The following is a 17432-nucleotide window of genomic DNA, read 5'->3' as shown; positions in this document are numbered from 1 at the left end:
CTAGGTCAAACACTCATTATGAGACTGATTGACAAGACTGGGATACAAATGTAGTACCCCAAATCCTCTGCAGAGGCAATCTTAGGCATTTTGTAAATTTTTATGAAGTCATACATTCCATAGATTTAGTTAAATTACCTATACTGAAACTGATAAGATTTTCTTTACTCCATAAATATTGAAGGTTTTAACTTCATTTATGAAAACTTTCATTTATGAAAAATGTTCATAATTAAGGAAATTCACTTGACAATAAATTAAGGCTTTTATACCAGTGCAGTTTCCTGTATCCTAATTCACTGTAACACATCATGACCCAGCTTCTCCAGTACTGGGACTACGGGTTCCAAGAATAATTCTGTTCTGAGAATCTGCAGATTCAAGACGTACAGAAGCTGAGTAAACACAATAGTGTCAGCACTATATTTATCCTCTAGCAGGACTCTCAATTCCTCTACAGAGCAGCAATCAAGATAACTAAGCTTTTCTTCTGTCCCATTTCCTGTTTTATGAAGACAATACTTGTACTGAATAAATGCACTGGCCAATAATTCACAAGGTCTCTCAACCTTCCAGACATTGCCATAATGCAATTTGTCAAACTTTTGGTGCAATTGTGGAGACCTCTTGTATTTACCTGCTGTTTATGGGCATCCTTGAGGCAAGTATTCTTTTAAGATCTATAAACAGCCATATAATATAGCTATTCTCCGACCAGGGGCACTATCGTTCCACATGCTTTGGCATGCGTGTGCATCAGCCCCTCACTTGTTTCAGGAAGGTGTTTTCTCTTGCTGAAGGGACTTCAGCAAGAAGCAGCATCAGCTTTGAAAGACTAAACAAATTCTTTCTTCTTGCTGACATCCCTTGGCTTTCTCAGCAGTTTTCTCATCCTACTAGGCTCAAAGAAGCTTTCTTGATTTCTATTTGAAATCACAACATTAACCTTCCTTGGTTATCTTGTGAAATGTTTTATGCAATCACTCTCAGTTCTAACAGGTAGCCATCACTGAAAGCGAAACAAAACCTAAACCATAAAACCCTCCCGATATCAACCTCACCACTGGCAATGTAACATTTGTTTTTCAGGGGAAGCTTTTTACTGGAAGACAAACACACTTGCAGTGCCAGGTTTTTTGGAGGAGTTCACATTAAGTCTCACAGAAAGCAGTTTGCTGAATGATTCACACCTCTGAAAGTGAGTGGAGCATTTCTTTTCTTTTGTCATTGGATTCTTTCCATTGCTATATTGTCATGATGATTATGCATATCTTCTGGCACATTCCCACAAGCTTCAATGAAAAATCCCCCTGCAGAGTCTTTTATGCAAACTGGTACTCTTTAGAAGGAAGGGAATAAAAAAAGTGTGATACTTTCTCTTAACTCAGAAGAAAGTGATGACTGCCCTCACTTACATACTGCATTACTTCATCTGCTGTTATACCACAATACATGCATGACCATCATCCATCTACCTGTGTTTTCTGTTTGTTGTACAAGAAACAGAAATCAGGAAAAAAAGGAAAATAATTACAATTTCAGTCAAGTCTCATACCTCTGTAACTGCATTAGAGTAGCTACTGATTATATAATTTGCTCTGTTTCCCTTATTTCTCTCTGTTTCTACTCTAAACCTTTTGACCTGTTTTGCCAGCCAAGCTACCCCTTTAAAGTGCAGCTTTACAGTGAACTTTCACCTTTTAGCCATTCATTATTGCAGGGAAAGCATCCTAGCCAGGGAAACTTCACAATCAATGGGTGGTGGAAGAGCACATTTTAAAACTCTTCTCTCCTTGAGGCCTTGCCAAGGAGAGATTTCTACCATTTCATTTGGAAATTAATTGGAAGCCTAAACAGGGCTTGAAAACGAGTTCTTTCCTGAAGTAAGCAAATAGCCCAGCATTCACGGAAGTTCTCTGCAATACAGACAGGCACCACCAATTCTACAGTCTGAGCTCAAGGTAGAAATCACAGGTGAGTCTGTCCTAAACCTTTCCTCAGCTTGTGGGAGAAACACTAATAACATGAAACACCTGTAGTAGCTGCACCCATTAAGAAAGAATGTTGTTCTGTGGACCCTTGCAGAGGTTTTAGGGAAAGCCATACCAGGTACATACTTCCCAAAGCATCCCCTTCCCACACACATGATCAGGCTGCAGAAATGCTGATGCAAAAGAGAAATGTAATAAAACTGGTGCTTTCCCTTGCAGCAGTAGACTACCACTTGATGCTTGGGTTTTTTCTTTATCTCATCAGTAAACAAATCATGAGTAACTTGCAGGCTGGATTGTCATGAGAACACTTGCCTTACAAAGTGTTACAGCTCATCTGGTGCCAGCTTGGCATCTTGCCACAGGTGGTAGGGAGGCAGAGGTGGTTTGACTGAATTTTGTCTAGTCATTGCAAGATGTCATATGTAATGAGATTTCCTCGGTGGCCAAATGGAGAATGCACACTAGTCCCAAGGTCACTAATTATCTTTTGTTCTACCTGAACATATTAATATAAAACACACCTCACAACTTGATGGTTACCTTTCTGTGCACCATAGAACAATGAAACAGTGCTGAAAATCTTGGTTTCCTTGAGACCTGCCATTTGGTCAGAAAGATGTTTGTACCTTGCTTAGAACTCTCATCATGAAGTCCCTCTTGTTTCTATTTGGCAGTTTCACTTATTTCCTGAGGTTAGGTCACGACTTTTGGGGTTTAATTGCAAACAATTCATATATTGTTTCAGGAAAGAAGTAGTGAGCGCAACTTACATGCAAGTTCACCAGTTACCGCATCTTGGAGTTAAATTAAATAGTAAGGTCTGAACCTTACTTGCAAGGACAAGTTCTTCATCTGTCACTGCTGACAATTAAAACATCCCTAGTTTTATCCTGTGTGATCCCACTCTGCTCTTTTCATGAGTGGCTTCACCCAAAGGTTCATGTGTTCAATGATAGACCACTAGTGATGCCTATGGTTCTGGATCGGGTCCCATATTTTTTATCGTGATTGGCATGCAGAGAGTGCTTATCAAGTGTTCGATTGTATGTACCACTGATGGGATGTGGACTCTTCTGCTCTGGCTTTTCTAAATCCTATTTATTTAACTTCCTTTTTTTCCCTAGGCAATCTTATTCCTTATCCCTTAACAGGTTCAAGGATATGGTGGCAATGTGCTTTCTCAATGGTTCGTTAAAAGTGACTATAGAACTGACACTTTGGAAAGCAACAATCCTGCCAATGGACTAAAGAACATAACCATAGAAATCCAAGAAATGACTGGACTATTGCAGTTTTCTTGGATAATTCATCCCTTTAACCATGTTAAATATTCTGGGAAATTCCCATTTATTAAAATAGAAAACAGTAATAACAGGGTTGCAGATTGTATCCACTACACAACAACTGGTATTTCCTGCCATACTGACAAGCTCTGATGTCAGTGCGATTACATACTTAACATCCCTTCCACGGAAGACCTGTTTCATTCTGTACAACTTCTGGATGCATATAAGAATCAGTTGTTTATCTTCAAACCTACAGAGCATTATCGTCATCTTATAGAAAATGAGGTTTCAGGTTCACTGATCCAAATCTATCCCAAACCCATAATTCACTCCAATTTTGTAGAAGTGTCTACAACAGAAAATGAGAAAGAGAACTAAGGCCCTTACTTCTGCAGATATTAAAATGAAGTCTTAGCAGAGAAAGCGCTAGTGTTCTGTTGTCTAGTCTATTAATAAAATTGAGGAATTAAGACCTGAAGAAAAGGAAACAACTCAAGAACCCACCCCCACCCCCCCCCACCCCGATTCCCACTCTGCCCAGAAGAAGCAACAAGAACAAAGGCTGATGGGAATGAAGCTGTACAAAATACAGATAGACAGAACCAGGACAGATTTGACCTTATTTACCTCTCCTCCAGTGAGATATCACAGATATGTGTAGTAAGACTAGTACACTCAGTGAACATTATGAATAATCAGATTTAAATGCTGTGCTCTAATAACTTCATTTTCTGTTCATATTTTTTAAAAGGCAGAGGGCTGTGTAATCAGACTGTGCTGTGGGGTACATAGAAGGCAGGTGCTGTTTCTCGGGTCACAGAAAGTTGCTTTGCTGGACAAACTTCTTTCAGGACCCGGGCACACTCTTCAGTGTCAAAAGCCATCAAGATAGTGGGAAAGACTTGGGCTTACTCCTTTCGGAGCCTGCTAACAAAGGCAGTTTGGATGTCTGTGCCTGGGCAGTGCACAACCAACTGTGTTAGCACCATGCTGTGTGTGTGCTCACATTGGTGAGCGCAGTTGGAAAGGGGATGTTCGCACTCTACAGCCAGGAGGCAAGACCTTCCTGGGGCCAGGGCACAAGCACAGGCAAGTGATGTAGGATTGATTTGGTGCACTCAGGGCATTTGCACACACTTTTCCTGGTCTGTGAATAAAATTCACCTAGCCCTGAAAAATGTGTGCACATGTGAAGTGGAAAAGTTGTGGAGGCTGGTGACAATGGTTTGTTACTCATCTACAGGCAATGAGGCTGGCTAATGCAAAGCTGGTAACAGCTGTTAGGGAGTCCACAGCACTCTAGGCTTCTTTTCTTGCATGGAGAAGGGTGGTGACCTTAAGCAATAAGCAGAAAATGGTGGCATGGCTTGAAACAATGGTGCCTGACCTATATCTGAGCCAGAGGGGGGCATATATTCACCTACATTTGAGACTGTGCCCTGTACAAACTCCTATATGAAGAATGTGTGACAGAAATTAGTGAATGTGAATGAAGTGATAAAAAGAGTGTCCTTTTATTCTGACCTATTTGTCTCCCTGTAGAAAAAGAATGGCTGTAACTGTGGTTTTCCCCATTACATTACAGAAGTACGGGATAAGGGAAATGAGCAAGAGGTAGGCGGGACTTTTTCACCCTGTTACATGAGCAGTTCAGAAGATCTTAGTAATGAAATCACATTGTCAAAGCACACAAAAATACGCCACCAAGGCAAATTCACAGCTTCCATCTTTTTTGTGCCCCATTACTGTAATTGCCACAGGGAAACCAGTTTTCAAGGAGGAGGTAGGTTTACTTTTGTTTTTGTCTGGGTTTCTTCTCTATTTTCTTTTCTGTTACTCCAAAGAAGCTGGGCAAAGAAATACTGTGTTTTGTTATTTGTGCTAGTTTCAATGTTGTTAAAATAACTGTGAGGGGTGGATAGTCACTGCCTGTAAGTGCATGCTTTTGTCTGATGAATGTCTTAGCCAAAATTTTTATGGTGTATTTTTTCCACAGTCTGAAAATAATTATATAAAAATATTTTTACATTACCAGAGTTTCCAGTGTTACTGGCCTCATCCACAGAGAAGTATTTTGCTTGTGAAGTTGAAACCTGTGTTACAGCACTGAAGAGTGCCTATGTAACTTTCTTTTGAAAAGGCAGTCAAACTGGAAATGTTCAGATTTTAGCTCTTTACACCACATGGCAAAATCACGTTGCAGAGTGAATCCCTTTTAGGAGTACTGCATTTAGGCACCAGTAGAATGGAGGCATGTCAGTGTCTTTTATTACAATTTTAATACTGAAGTAGAAGATTTCACTTATGCACAGTTCTCTGAAAATGTCATAGGAATGTAGGCATAATTTTACCCTCATAGCCCATCCAATATGTAAGCAGTAATTCCATTTTGTATATTCCCCAACAAAAATAACTTTCACAGTGTTTCAGAGGCAAAGCTGTGAATTAAAACTCAGAGGTCTAGTCTTAAGTACAACACCCAGCACAAGTAAGATATTTTCCTTAATGAAAAATAGTGATATAAAAACAAAGTGTAAAGTTTTGGGGTTTTTTTAACTGCAGACTTTACTTTTCATTGGTTATAAAAATCATAGCAGTATTGAGACATGGTAAGATACATGGTTATATGTTACTTAAAATCAGCAGGCTATTGGGCAATTTTTATTCTCATCTAATCAACTCTCTAATCAACCTGGACAAGAATAGCCACTCCAGCAAGACTACAACCTCACTGATATTTCCAAATTCCTATCATGACCATCTCTTGTGGACATGTGTCAGGATTTGGCATTCTCTGAGAGCAGCTTGTGCTCTATCAGAGTCTAGCAGTAACCAATTTTCATAAAAGGTTTACAAACTACAGTCCAGAAAGGAAACAACTTCACACAGAAATACTTTAAGCTTCCTTAAGATTTTGATCAACAATTTGCACAGGAATTATTTGAGATGTGAAAGAAATCTGGACCACCTCTGGGGAAAATAGTACTGTTCTACTACTGTAACTTTTTCTAAAGAGAAGCAGCATGTGATACTAGCATAGATATAATAAAGAGGAGGAAAAGGCATTTTCAAAAATAAATTTGCAGTTTTCAGTAAGAATAGTGGCAACATTTCTGTCTAGTACTTACATGTGGATTCCAGATGATGTAAGAGGGGAAAGGAATGAATCCTCCTGGATTCACCTGACCAAGGTGGATACCTTAGTCTTAGAGGGATCCTTCTGGACCATTCACCCTGGGCTATGTTTTCAGTGACTTGCAGGAAATAAATATAGTGAAGGCTTCATTTGTCTTGTCCTAGACTAGGTTGAATAAACTGTTTCTTTCCAAACACTGTTAAGGCAGTGTAGAATTACTGGTTCCCCTGTGGGCATATCTTTACAGCACTTGGGTAAATTTAGGAAGACAAACTCCACCCCACAACTGACAGCAGATTCAGAGTTAGGTTAAAAGATTAAAGCAATGTAATTTCCTTTCATGCATTTCCAATAGCAAGTATGTTTACAGTCCTTTAGAAATTATCTGACCTTTTGTGACCTAGAGTCAAGAGCAGATTATGCATTTTCTATTCAAGAACTACTGAATAAAAGTAAAAATCCTCTTGGGCCCAAGGCCCAGAGGTGAGACCCTGTCCTTTCTTGTTAACAATCCTGATTACCTCAAAGAACTGCAGAGCCATATTTTCTTTTTTCTGATATTTTTCTGAAGCTACTACTCCTACACCCTTTCTAACATCTGCCCGGGAGATGAAGAAAGAGTGCACTACAGAGAAATTTAACTGTTCTTTGCATCACAGCTCACAGAAAAGGATCATAAGAGTATGGTCCTATCTCTTTTTTTAAGAAAATAACAGTAAGTGACAAATAGGGGGTTATTAGAAGAAGAGTGGTTAAGCAAGAAGCCACTAGAACTAGCTAATCCTCAAGTATAAATTCTAAAGAGAAAAAAATCACTATCTTATTGAAATAATGGGAGAAATGTCTCATGAAGACTTAGCTTCATTCCAGGTGTTGCTAAAAATAAAACTGTAAAACACAGAGGGTAAATACAGTAGGCTCAAAAATCAACCTTAAAGGAAGGGTAGTCATAGTTGTCTACTCTGCTGGATTGTCTTCGGCATATCCACAGAAAGGTGAATAAAGAAAAAATGAAAAATATATCCACTCAAAACCTGGGGAAAAAGTCCTGTCAGCAAAGGGAATAGAGTGACTCGTACATATCTGAGCGATCTTCCCAGCATGTGCTTTATGTGGGTATGAGCGTGACACTGTGCAGCTTGATTATGTCTGTTTTGTAGGCAGAGGGATGTTCTGGCTGTGGAACTTAGGCCAATTAAACAACGTCTGAGTATCTCTATGCTTCTCTTGGATATAAAGAACTGAGGCCGTAACTGAAAAAGCCAAGGATGTGGTTTCATTTGCTTTTTCCTTGACCACAATGCTATTTTAAGAGTTCCTTTTACCTTATTTCCTTTGTTGCCAGCCAACTCAACTGCTTGTTGGGCTACACATGAACCAAGTTGTGATCTGATTTGAAATCAGAATAACCCTTTTTTCTTTTTATTTGCAGCATTGCCAAAGGCTGTCCCATCCCTCTAAGACCCCTACACAGCACCTGTGATCATACTTCAGACTGCTGCATTTATCTCATAACTTCTTGATAGGAAGGAAACATCTTTATTTCTTCTGTAAATGAAGAAGTACACAGTTTTGATTGACCCTGGGCCATAAAGTGAATCTGTTGCAGACCAGAGAATTGGGCAAAGCTTTCCATCACCTCAGTACAGTACCAGAATCACTGGACTCTCAGGACCGGTTGGTTATACTTATATATGTAAACTTATACATAAGCTGGGTATAAGCAACTGTATCCTGAGAGCTTAGATGCCTCTAGTGACTAAATAGGGGTCAACACTTCTTGCAGCAGCAGTAGCTTGGAAAGCTCCACTCTGGGTTTTTCTTGCTAACCTACACTTAGCAAGTGTAAGATGAGCTTCACTGTTTGTGGTAAAGGATGCTAAGCCAGATTGAAAAACAAGAAGAAACAAAAACTTCTGGGGTGGAAGGAGCATTATTATTTTTAGTGGTGATCAGTTTTTTAAAACTACTCACTATGAGGCCCCACAAGGAATGTCACTAGTAAACCAGGGAGGCAGGGTGGAATTGGGAAGGAGCCATGGAGGATGGGGAAGGACAGGGGATGCTTAGGCCAACATTGCTGTTGAAAAAAACACTGCTAAACCAAGCTCTTGAAATAGTTTCAACCTTCCTCATGGAAGAGAGGTAGTTTTCAAGAAATCCAGGAGTACTTTGACAACTTTGTTGCCCCTTGAACAATTTGTTATTATTTCCAAAGGTGTCAGAATCAAATGGTTGCTACTTTTAGGACTCCTTTGCAAGGTCCTGTCCCTGAGCAACATTTCTCCTAGTACATGGTGATTCCCAGTGTGATGAGCATGAAATGAACACTTCCACCAAGGAGCTCTGAGACATGGAGTTTAATTCATCTAACTCTATTTGTAGCCAAGCTACACAAAATCATACTAGGTCAGATCTCCTAGATAACAGCCTTTGCCTCTGGAAACTGTGATCCTAGCCACCTTTACTATGTGCCTACACTTGTAGTACACCCAAATGAAAGAAACTTCATTCTGTAGAGTAGTTGCAAAACCCTCCATACAGCACAGTAGCTTCCTGGAGCAATCCATGAAAATAAATTATGTGCAAGAGTGTGTTTGAGCTTCTTCTTTTCTAGAAAATAATTGCTTTTTCTCACATTACAGCTGAACAGAGGAAAGGCGCCAGAAGGAAAACAGACCTTTTGAATTCTCCTATTGCTTATCCTACGGCAAGGGATGTGGTAGAGGAAAGAAAAAGAAAAAAAAAAAAAGGGGGGATTCAAAAGAGTCAAAGGAAATTAATGGGGGATCAGGCTTTCTTGGACTGCTAAGCACAGTGATCTGTGAGGTAGTCTTTAACTTTGCAAGTCCATAAGGCATTGCTTGCTGGTAGATGAGAGAGCATGTAGGCAAAGGCCTGCTTGGTGCTTTCACTCTCCTTATGCCTTTCTCCCTAAGCATCCACTGATGTCAGAAGTTTTGGTTTGCTCAATAACAGCATTTCTTTTTAAATCCGTGCTGTCAGCTACATGATCAGATGCTTGTGGGAACATAAGGAAAAGAGGTTTCCAGCCTGGACTGCAGTGAATCTTGAACAGTGGACAGTCACTTGGTGTCAAAATAGACACATAGGGAGCTTTAAGGCTAACTAAGGAGGTACATTTAAAGGTGGTACATGTGGTGGTTAAGTTTAATGAATAACTGCCTTGGAAATCTGTGACCCAGTCCTTCAATTCATGTTGACAGCAGCTGAAAAGACGTACGGCATGATTATTATTTCCTGTCGGAGATCTCACCTTCTGATAGGGAAGAAACAGGCAATGAAATCATTCCGCATGTGAATAAACAATTTGAATAGTCTTTTAACTTGAGCAAGCTATCAACTTCCACTTTGATTTTGTCTTGGTTTTACACTAATGACAGGGATATTCAGGCCTGCTTCTATCAAATTCAGTGCAAACAAAATTCCCCATAACCTGAATCCAAAATGCCAGAACAGATTAGCAACTGTTTTCAATTCAAGATTGAAAAATATGTTATCCTCCCTTCAAAATCATGGCACTTCTGCTTGGCCTAGCTTCAGGAAGCAGTCTCAGGGTTCGGTTGTAATCACCCAGCTGTTACACAGAAGAAAGTGGTATACAGCTTATTTTAAACCCTTATTCCTTTATAAGTCAGCCAAGGGTCAGAGCACTTAAGACACACACAGGAGAGAGAACTTGCCTTGCTCATGGTTGTTGAATTTATAGTCCACTGTAGACTGGACTTTAGATAAACAGGGGATCTTTTAGATAAACGGGATCTAAACAAAGGACACAACAGCAACTGTCTTTGTTATTAGCTTCCACTACATCACTGTGTCCAAGTTGATTAAAGAGTTGATTAAATCCTAGTCACATCTTCAGCATCTGCAACAGTGGTAGATAGTCCTCATGGCTCAACACAAATAAAAACATTGCTATCTTGAAGTAAGCCCGTAACTGCAAGACCCAAATATGCAGTTGGATTTACTAATCAGTTGGGTAGAAAGTACTAAATGATCTTGCAGAAATATGCATGATTTGAGCAGTTGTACAGTCTTTTGGCAGAGTGGACATGGGATATTCTTCCTGTGTTTGCAGGCATGAATGGGACAGCCATTGAAAATTTTGTCTGTGTTATTTTCAATGTTTCCTTCATGAACTGCACTTGGCATGTGGGCAGGACTGCTTCAAGAGACACACAATATTTCCTTTACTGGAAGACTTCAGTGTAAGTAGGTCTGTTTGAATCTAGGGAATTTTGATTTCTGGTCTGACATGTAACCTATCAATATCTAATGCAATATGTCATTGTAAAGGAACGAAGATTTCACAGGATGCCAGAATTACATCACAGATAATTATGGAAGGAACATAGGATGTAGTTTCCAAAATGTGACAATAAAAGACAAGATTGCTGATTTCCTGGTAAACGGGTCAAGAAGTGGACGAAACATTCTGTCATATAAGAAGAAGATTTTTCTGTACAGAATTGGTAAGAACTTTTTCCATTTTTATTTCCAGGTTTATGCTAAGAGAATGAAGAGTTTATCCGTGGAAAAAAAAGCATATATATTTTAAAATACTGCTCCTCAGAAATTTGGGGGGTTTTCCCTTTTCCCCAACCCTGATGTATGAAAAGTCAAAAGTCAAAAGAATGAACAAAAACAAATGAATGCAGAGACAATCTGAAATCATAGGTTGGAGAACTGTGAACATTTCAGTCAAATATTTATTCTCTGAAAGAAAGGTGTCATCTTTTGGAATTAACTACCTAAAAATGCCTGAGTGGGGCTATCTAGATGTCAGTCTTATACCATTGTCTTGTAATTCTGTTCATCCACATAATATAAAAGAACAAATTATCTTAACACTGTGAGCAAAATCTCATTTTTTCCTAATGAATGAATGTTGCTAATCATTAAAAAAATTAGAAAAAGAAATTACTTCTTTTTAATCTGACACAGAAAAAAAAAAAACCAAAAAAAAAAACCAACACAAGAAACAAAACCCTGCACAGATTATACACTGAAGTCAATAAAATCTAACAAATGGTTTGTGTTTTTTAATTTTACCTCCTGTTGCTGCTGATACTCTAGTCTCCTCTTCTGGAGTGTGGGAGTCCTGCTTCAGAATATGGTATGAATATAGTAATTCTGGTAAAGCTGCATTACATCTTTTTAGACCAGTTACTTGAACATCTACCTATACTGTAAAAAGTCAGAATGAGAAGAGCTAATTATTAATCAATAGTATTTCTGATTATATTATTGTAGAAAAACTCACCCCTCCATTAAATGTCACTGTGAACTGTACAGAAGCTTCTCACGTTTGTGAAATTAGGTGGCAACCACCTTGCACAAGCCACACGAAAAGACATGCTTGTTTCAAATATGAAATTGTCATAGAAAACAAGGTAAGAATAATTATAATTTAATAGTATTTTCTATGCTTGTATTTCCACATATACTACCATAAACCAATAGCCTTTTCTCTTTCCCTACTTAAATAATCTCTCCTTTTTGACATGTAGTGCCCCTCTTGCACATGAGCTTAGGGCTGTTGTCACTGACAAATAGAGGCAGCAAACTGGGGGAATGTTTTCAGTCCACTGTACAGCCCGTCCTTAAAGAAACTGGGCAAAGGAATCCCATACTGTGGGTGAATAGCTATTCTAGCACATATGGAGGCATGGACCATATTATCTGACAACTTTATTATGAACAGTTATAACATACACCAAATGAACTCTAAATACAGTACAAAAAAGCAAAGCTACTGTTAAATTTAATACAACCAATTTTATGTGTCCCTGTAAGGCAGTGTGGGTCCAAGTGTAGTCTTGGAGTCCTACCACAGCTTTCTGATGAAATTAGGTCAGGACCTTCTGTTCTGTGGTATTCCTATCTGCAGTCTCCTGTCCCATCAGTCACTTTTTATCAAGTTTTTCACAAACTCACTTTGCATTTGTTCACATTTCTCGTAGCCATCATTACTGCCCAGTCAGGTTTTATTTATTACTAAAGTAAGTCCAAAGAAGTAACACATGCATTGTTACGAAGGTGCACCTGTAAGTTAAGATGTGCTGCAAGAGCCCTTGGGTATCTCAACCTGGAACCCCATACTTTACACCCCTGCCCTTTGTGTATCCAGCCTTGCTTCCTTCTTCTGTTGCCCCATTTGCTGACACTGCCATGCTGTTGCTGAAGGAGTTTTGGAGTTTAGGTTTATCTAAACTAGGTCTGCAGCATGCACAATGAAGATGGTTGCACTACAGCTGTCACTATCAGGTGTAAGGGGCACGAACACAGTATTTGTTCATTTTGGCTTTCATTAAGTTCTGTGTCCTTTCTTTTTAACTTAAAGTGGAAAGAGCTATCCATGCCTTTGAATAAAAAGAAATATTCTGTCAGGTTATTGGAACAGAATATCCAGGTTTTCCAGGTCTTAATTGTATATGGTTGTTATTAAACATCTCAGTAACTACAAGTATTTTGAAGACTTGGATGAATATGGAAAGCAGTTTTGCATCCATCAAAACCAAAGCCTGAAGTATTTGCAGAAATATTTGTTTGCTGTTCCAACAGTAAAAAAAAAAAAATAAAGTGGAGACATAACGTAGCTAAATGAAATATTTAAGCATGTATTAGCTACGTAGACAAAATTTTTAATGGAAAAAAATATTGTCTGAGTTTACTAGGTTTTTTAGATTATTTTTTTTTTTTGTACAGGTAAAAGTAAAATTTTAGTTGGTGGGTAACCTGAGCCTTTTTTTGTTTAGTTCTTTGATACTCAGTTCTGCAGTCAAATTTAAAGGCTACAGTATTTCAGAGCACCAGTGGTGAGGAAAAACCTTTCTGTGGAAGAACAGCTTAACTTCACAGTCTTTAAAAGAAGGCATTTATAATATTAGATGTGTTTGGTTTTTGTCTTGAAACTCAAACATTCATTAGACAGGACCCTTTATTATACAGTAACAAAAAGAATAATCATAAAAATTAAAACTTTCTCTTGTTGCTAGGCTGATCCCAAAAAAACCATCAAAACCACATCGAAAACAGTAAGTCTTTATTACCATATTAATCTAACATTTATGCTGGGTTGAAATTTCATCTACATCAGAGCATCCTCCAACCAAGTTGTTCCAGTTTCACACTACCAGTTTCAGTATACTGTTTGCTTTTTAGTCACAAGTTACCTAAACTCCAAGTTTTAAACAGTTATTTATAATACATGGTAAAAAAACCTCACCTGCACATGTGGAACTTTACATTGCTTCTATGCAAGTCACAAAACCTTCCATTTTTCAGTCTTTTTTACTTCCTACTAAATTTATGTATATGTAGAAATATGGATCATAATTCCACATTACACTTAAAAGACATAAAATGTGGAGAATCTTTTCTTTATTAATGGTGTCTGGAAGGGGTTGAGATGGAGGAGGCAAGAAAATATCACCTAAAAGATTAAGCCAAGTATAAAAAAGGAAGAAAAAAACCCACAAGTTTTCAAGAAAGCTCAATATTCTTCTGAGAATAATTTCAACATATGTCAAAATAGTCCTTTCTGTATAATCTGGCTGTTACACTCCAGTTCTGAAAGCATCCACGGTAAGGGAATTCCAGATTTTTGAAGAATTACTTTCCAGTAAAATAAATAATTTACAGACTGAAAATAAACTATTAATTTTTTTTCCAATATCACCAATTAAAAAACATTCAGACAAAAAGAATTAGGATGGAACAAGTTAATTTCTTAAGTGATGATTTTCTATTTAATTTTTACTCACCTGTTCACAGAAGTATATGTAAAATTTTCTTTTGCGATTCTTTGCATCATTAAATGAACCTGATGCATTAATAACATCTATACATCTGGTGAATAAAAAGCTCTCAGTCTAGTTGTTTCTTATTTAGGCAAGAAACATCACAGGAAACTCCTATATATTTGGGAGCTTCAGCAAGGAAAAAAGGTACAGCGTCAAAATCAGAGCAACTGACAACGGCTGCTTGGTGAGCCCAAGCTGGGGAGAGTGGAGTACACCCGTAGAGTTTGGTAAGAATGAAAATCACTTCCTTGACTTAGTTTTTCCTCAATTCTTACTCGTCTGCCTCACTTATGATCCCTTAGAGGTGGGAACACAGTATTTGCAGATTAGTTTGCTAGGATGAGAAGGAGCAAGAAGTGCATATCGCTGAATATGAGGGAGGTCTTCAAGCATTCTGGTGTGACAGTGGGTGCTTCTTGCAAGGAGATAATGAATAAAGCAAACCTTTTTGAGGTCTGTTGCCAGCACTTTTCCTTCTTCTATTTCTACTTTTGGCTTTATAAAGTGCTCTTTTCCCCTGTTACTCTCTGCCACCTTGGATTTTGAAGTTCTCTGTAGGCCTCAGTTCCTCACAAAATGCTTGGTAAGGTCTCAGGTTGCCATAGACAGTCCACCAGTGCTGGCCATCCCACTCCTTCACATGTTACAGGGCACTGAGGTGCTAAACTAAAGAAGCAGCCACTTCATACTGGTTCTTGATATGATCATGCAAAGCAGGTTGCACAAACCTGTGCAATCATTACTCTTCAGTGATACCAACACGTTGAATACTTCTTGTCTTTCAGGAGAAGAACTCACATCTACATCATATATGCTATTTCTGATTCCAGTACTGGCAGCAAGTCTCATACTTTCTCTTTGCACAATGTAAGCCTTATTTCTTGTGCAAAAATTTTATTCTGTAGTGAAATAACACCTCTTTCCCCAAGAGAAAATTTCTGGCCTCTTTTTAAAGGAGAGGAGGGAGAGGGAAAATCCACACTGTACTATAGCAGAAATCATGACCTGTTGGATGTCCCTCAAGTAGGTTATGTATTTCTGATTCACAATCTTCTTATTCACTTGATCAATATAAAACAACGCTTTCCAAAACTGGGACAAGGCCTTATGTCCGTGCCGCTTTCCTGCCATCAGACCCTGCAATGTAGATGGGTGGTACATTAAATTGTTTCCTTGTTTTGAGGATATTTCCCTTTCAGATACTTAAAAAACCAACTTCTATGATTCTTTAATAATTCATAAAATAAATTCTTATCATCAAAATTCTGAACAATGAAATGATACCATTATATTCAGCCTATGTAATTTTTAGTTACTCTTTCACTGCTTTTGTCTTAGAGGAACAAAATAGTACCTCAGAAGCATTATTATATAGTACTTATTCATATGTTTGCATATTAAATCTTTGCCAACCTTTTTTGTCACTGTAGAAGAATTTATTTGAAAAAAACTTCACCTACAATACCACAGCCAAAATACCCATTCCCTGAGCTCTCTCCAGCAGATTTCCAGGTATGTTTTCTTTCTGTTTGCCTGAAATTTGTTGCAAATAACAATCCACTGCAGTCATAAAGATATGACTTAAGCATCAGAGAGATGCCCAGAAGCAAGGATAAATTTTCTTTCTTTTTCTTGTTCTTGGGGTATTGAAAGAGAAGGTCCACATGCAAAGAATTCTGGTTTTGCCTTTTCCATTCTGAAATAGTTGTCATCCATCTACCTGGAACATTGGAAAATATACACAATTTCTCCCTGTTCTCCCTATAAGCCATATGCTATCACTACAATAGTGCTGAGCCTAAGCTTCTCAGCAAAATAATAACGCAGAATCAGACCGTTGGTCAACTGTGGGGAGAGACGGGACAAAGTAAATCTACTGCTGGCCAAAAACAGTTGTGTCATAGTAGATGTTGAGACCCATGTTAGTATTTGGCAATGATACTGCAAGAAGAAAAGCTTCTAGGATGTGGTAAGCAAAAATGTATAGCAGAGAGCTGGGAGGTTTAGCTTATGAGGAAATCTGGAGAGACTCATGAGAAGAAGGAACTGGCAGACAGACATTGCAGGATCTGCCCATCTGACAAGCATGTTGCAAAGTTTGCTGCAATTTGCAGTCTTTAAATTGGCTACAACCAGGTCTGGAAACAAGAACGTGTCTGCAAGGACACACTGGACCACTGGTGTGATTTATAAATTCTTTTACTTTCTGTTCCTTTGTCATGTTAATTTTTCCATGTTTAAAAAGATGAGGTTTCTGGCTTTTGAGTTGAAAAGTCTTTCATTCGTCCTTATGGAGGGAAGACTTAGATATGTCTGCTTCAGTGCTCTCATTGAGAGAATCCTAGTACAGCTTCTATATAATAAATAACAACACTCTGAATGACAGGAGATTGATAAATTGTAAAATCGTGAGTAATCTCATGCATGAAACTAATAAAATGTTTTATTCTTCCTTTAATAGAGAGAATATAAGAATCAATATATAAAACATGAAACTGGAGAAATAATAACAATTATTGAAGAAATTAAGTGAATTTCTTCATGCATGTGAAGTGAAGCATGCAAGTGAAACAAATAGCTTGAATTTTTTCAAATATATGTATCTTGTGTGCAGTAATTTACAGGTTTTTTCCCCCTCTCGCAAGCAGAGAAAATAGCATTGTCTGTAAAGACCATGTCCCAAGAGCTTATCTTTAAAAGCCTCTTTGTATTTGATTGCATTTTCAATAAATAATTTCTTTGGATTATTTTTGTTTCTTCTTATCAGAAGTATTCATGCAATGTTTCAACTAAAACACTTCAGTAGTGCTTTGGAAGTTAATACACGACTTTTCAACACCAAGCAAAAGAGTAAAATAAGAACAACCAAACTTAAGGGGGTTATTCAGGATCTTGAGTAGTCCAGTGCCTTAGAAAAGGTATAGTCATTTCAAGATTGTGATCAGGAATAAAAATTTTTCATCTCTATGAAAATCCACTGAACACCAGCCAAGATTAAACCTTTTAGAAATTATCATTTGCTCATACAAAATTATTTGTATGAGCATATATTATTATTATTAAAAATATATTAAAATATATTAAAATTAAAATATTATTAAAGTGTTCAGGAGACAATTTTCTCATAAGTCTTTTTGTTGCCTTCAAACTATGCTGCTGCCCACTTCAGCACAGCATGCCCTAGACA

The 17432-nt window shown here is 38.0% G+C and overlaps 2 protein-coding genes across 2 annotated transcripts in view; one reads left to right on the top strand and one right to left on the bottom strand.

The window, feature by feature from the left end:
- The window catches only part of LOC106112114 (interleukin-5 receptor subunit alpha-like), a 46017-nt gene extending 35505 nt beyond the window's left edge, over positions 1-10512 (bottom strand). Inside the window, exon 1 of the mRNA XM_055802228.1 lies at positions 6409-10512. The gene's annotated coding sequence lies outside the window, so the exon portion shown is untranslated. The remainder of the gene's footprint in view (positions 1-6408) is intronic.
- On the top strand, positions 4907-16989 carry LOC106112119 (granulocyte-macrophage colony-stimulating factor receptor subunit alpha-like). The gene is made up of 9 exons (XM_013294844.3): positions 4907-5063; positions 10519-10648; positions 10737-10912; positions 11694-11833; positions 13439-13477; positions 14334-14472; positions 15031-15112; positions 15676-15757; positions 16707-16989. Exons 1-9 carry the CDS (start codon positions 4922-4924, stop codon positions 16776-16778), a joined length of 1002 nt encoding a protein of 333 aa, XP_013150298.2. The 5' UTR covers positions 4907-4921; the 3' UTR covers positions 16779-16989.
- The last annotated feature ends 443 nt before the right edge of the window (positions 16990-17432 follow it).

The sequence above is a fragment of the Falco peregrinus genome, chromosome 4, assembly GCF_023634155.1.
Source record: "Falco peregrinus isolate bFalPer1 chromosome 4, bFalPer1.pri, whole genome shotgun sequence".
Lineage (NCBI taxonomy): Eukaryota > Metazoa > Chordata > Aves > Falconiformes > Falconidae > Falco > Falco peregrinus.
Note: the sequence above shows the minus strand (reverse complement) of the source record. Positions and strands in the feature narration are given on the sequence as shown.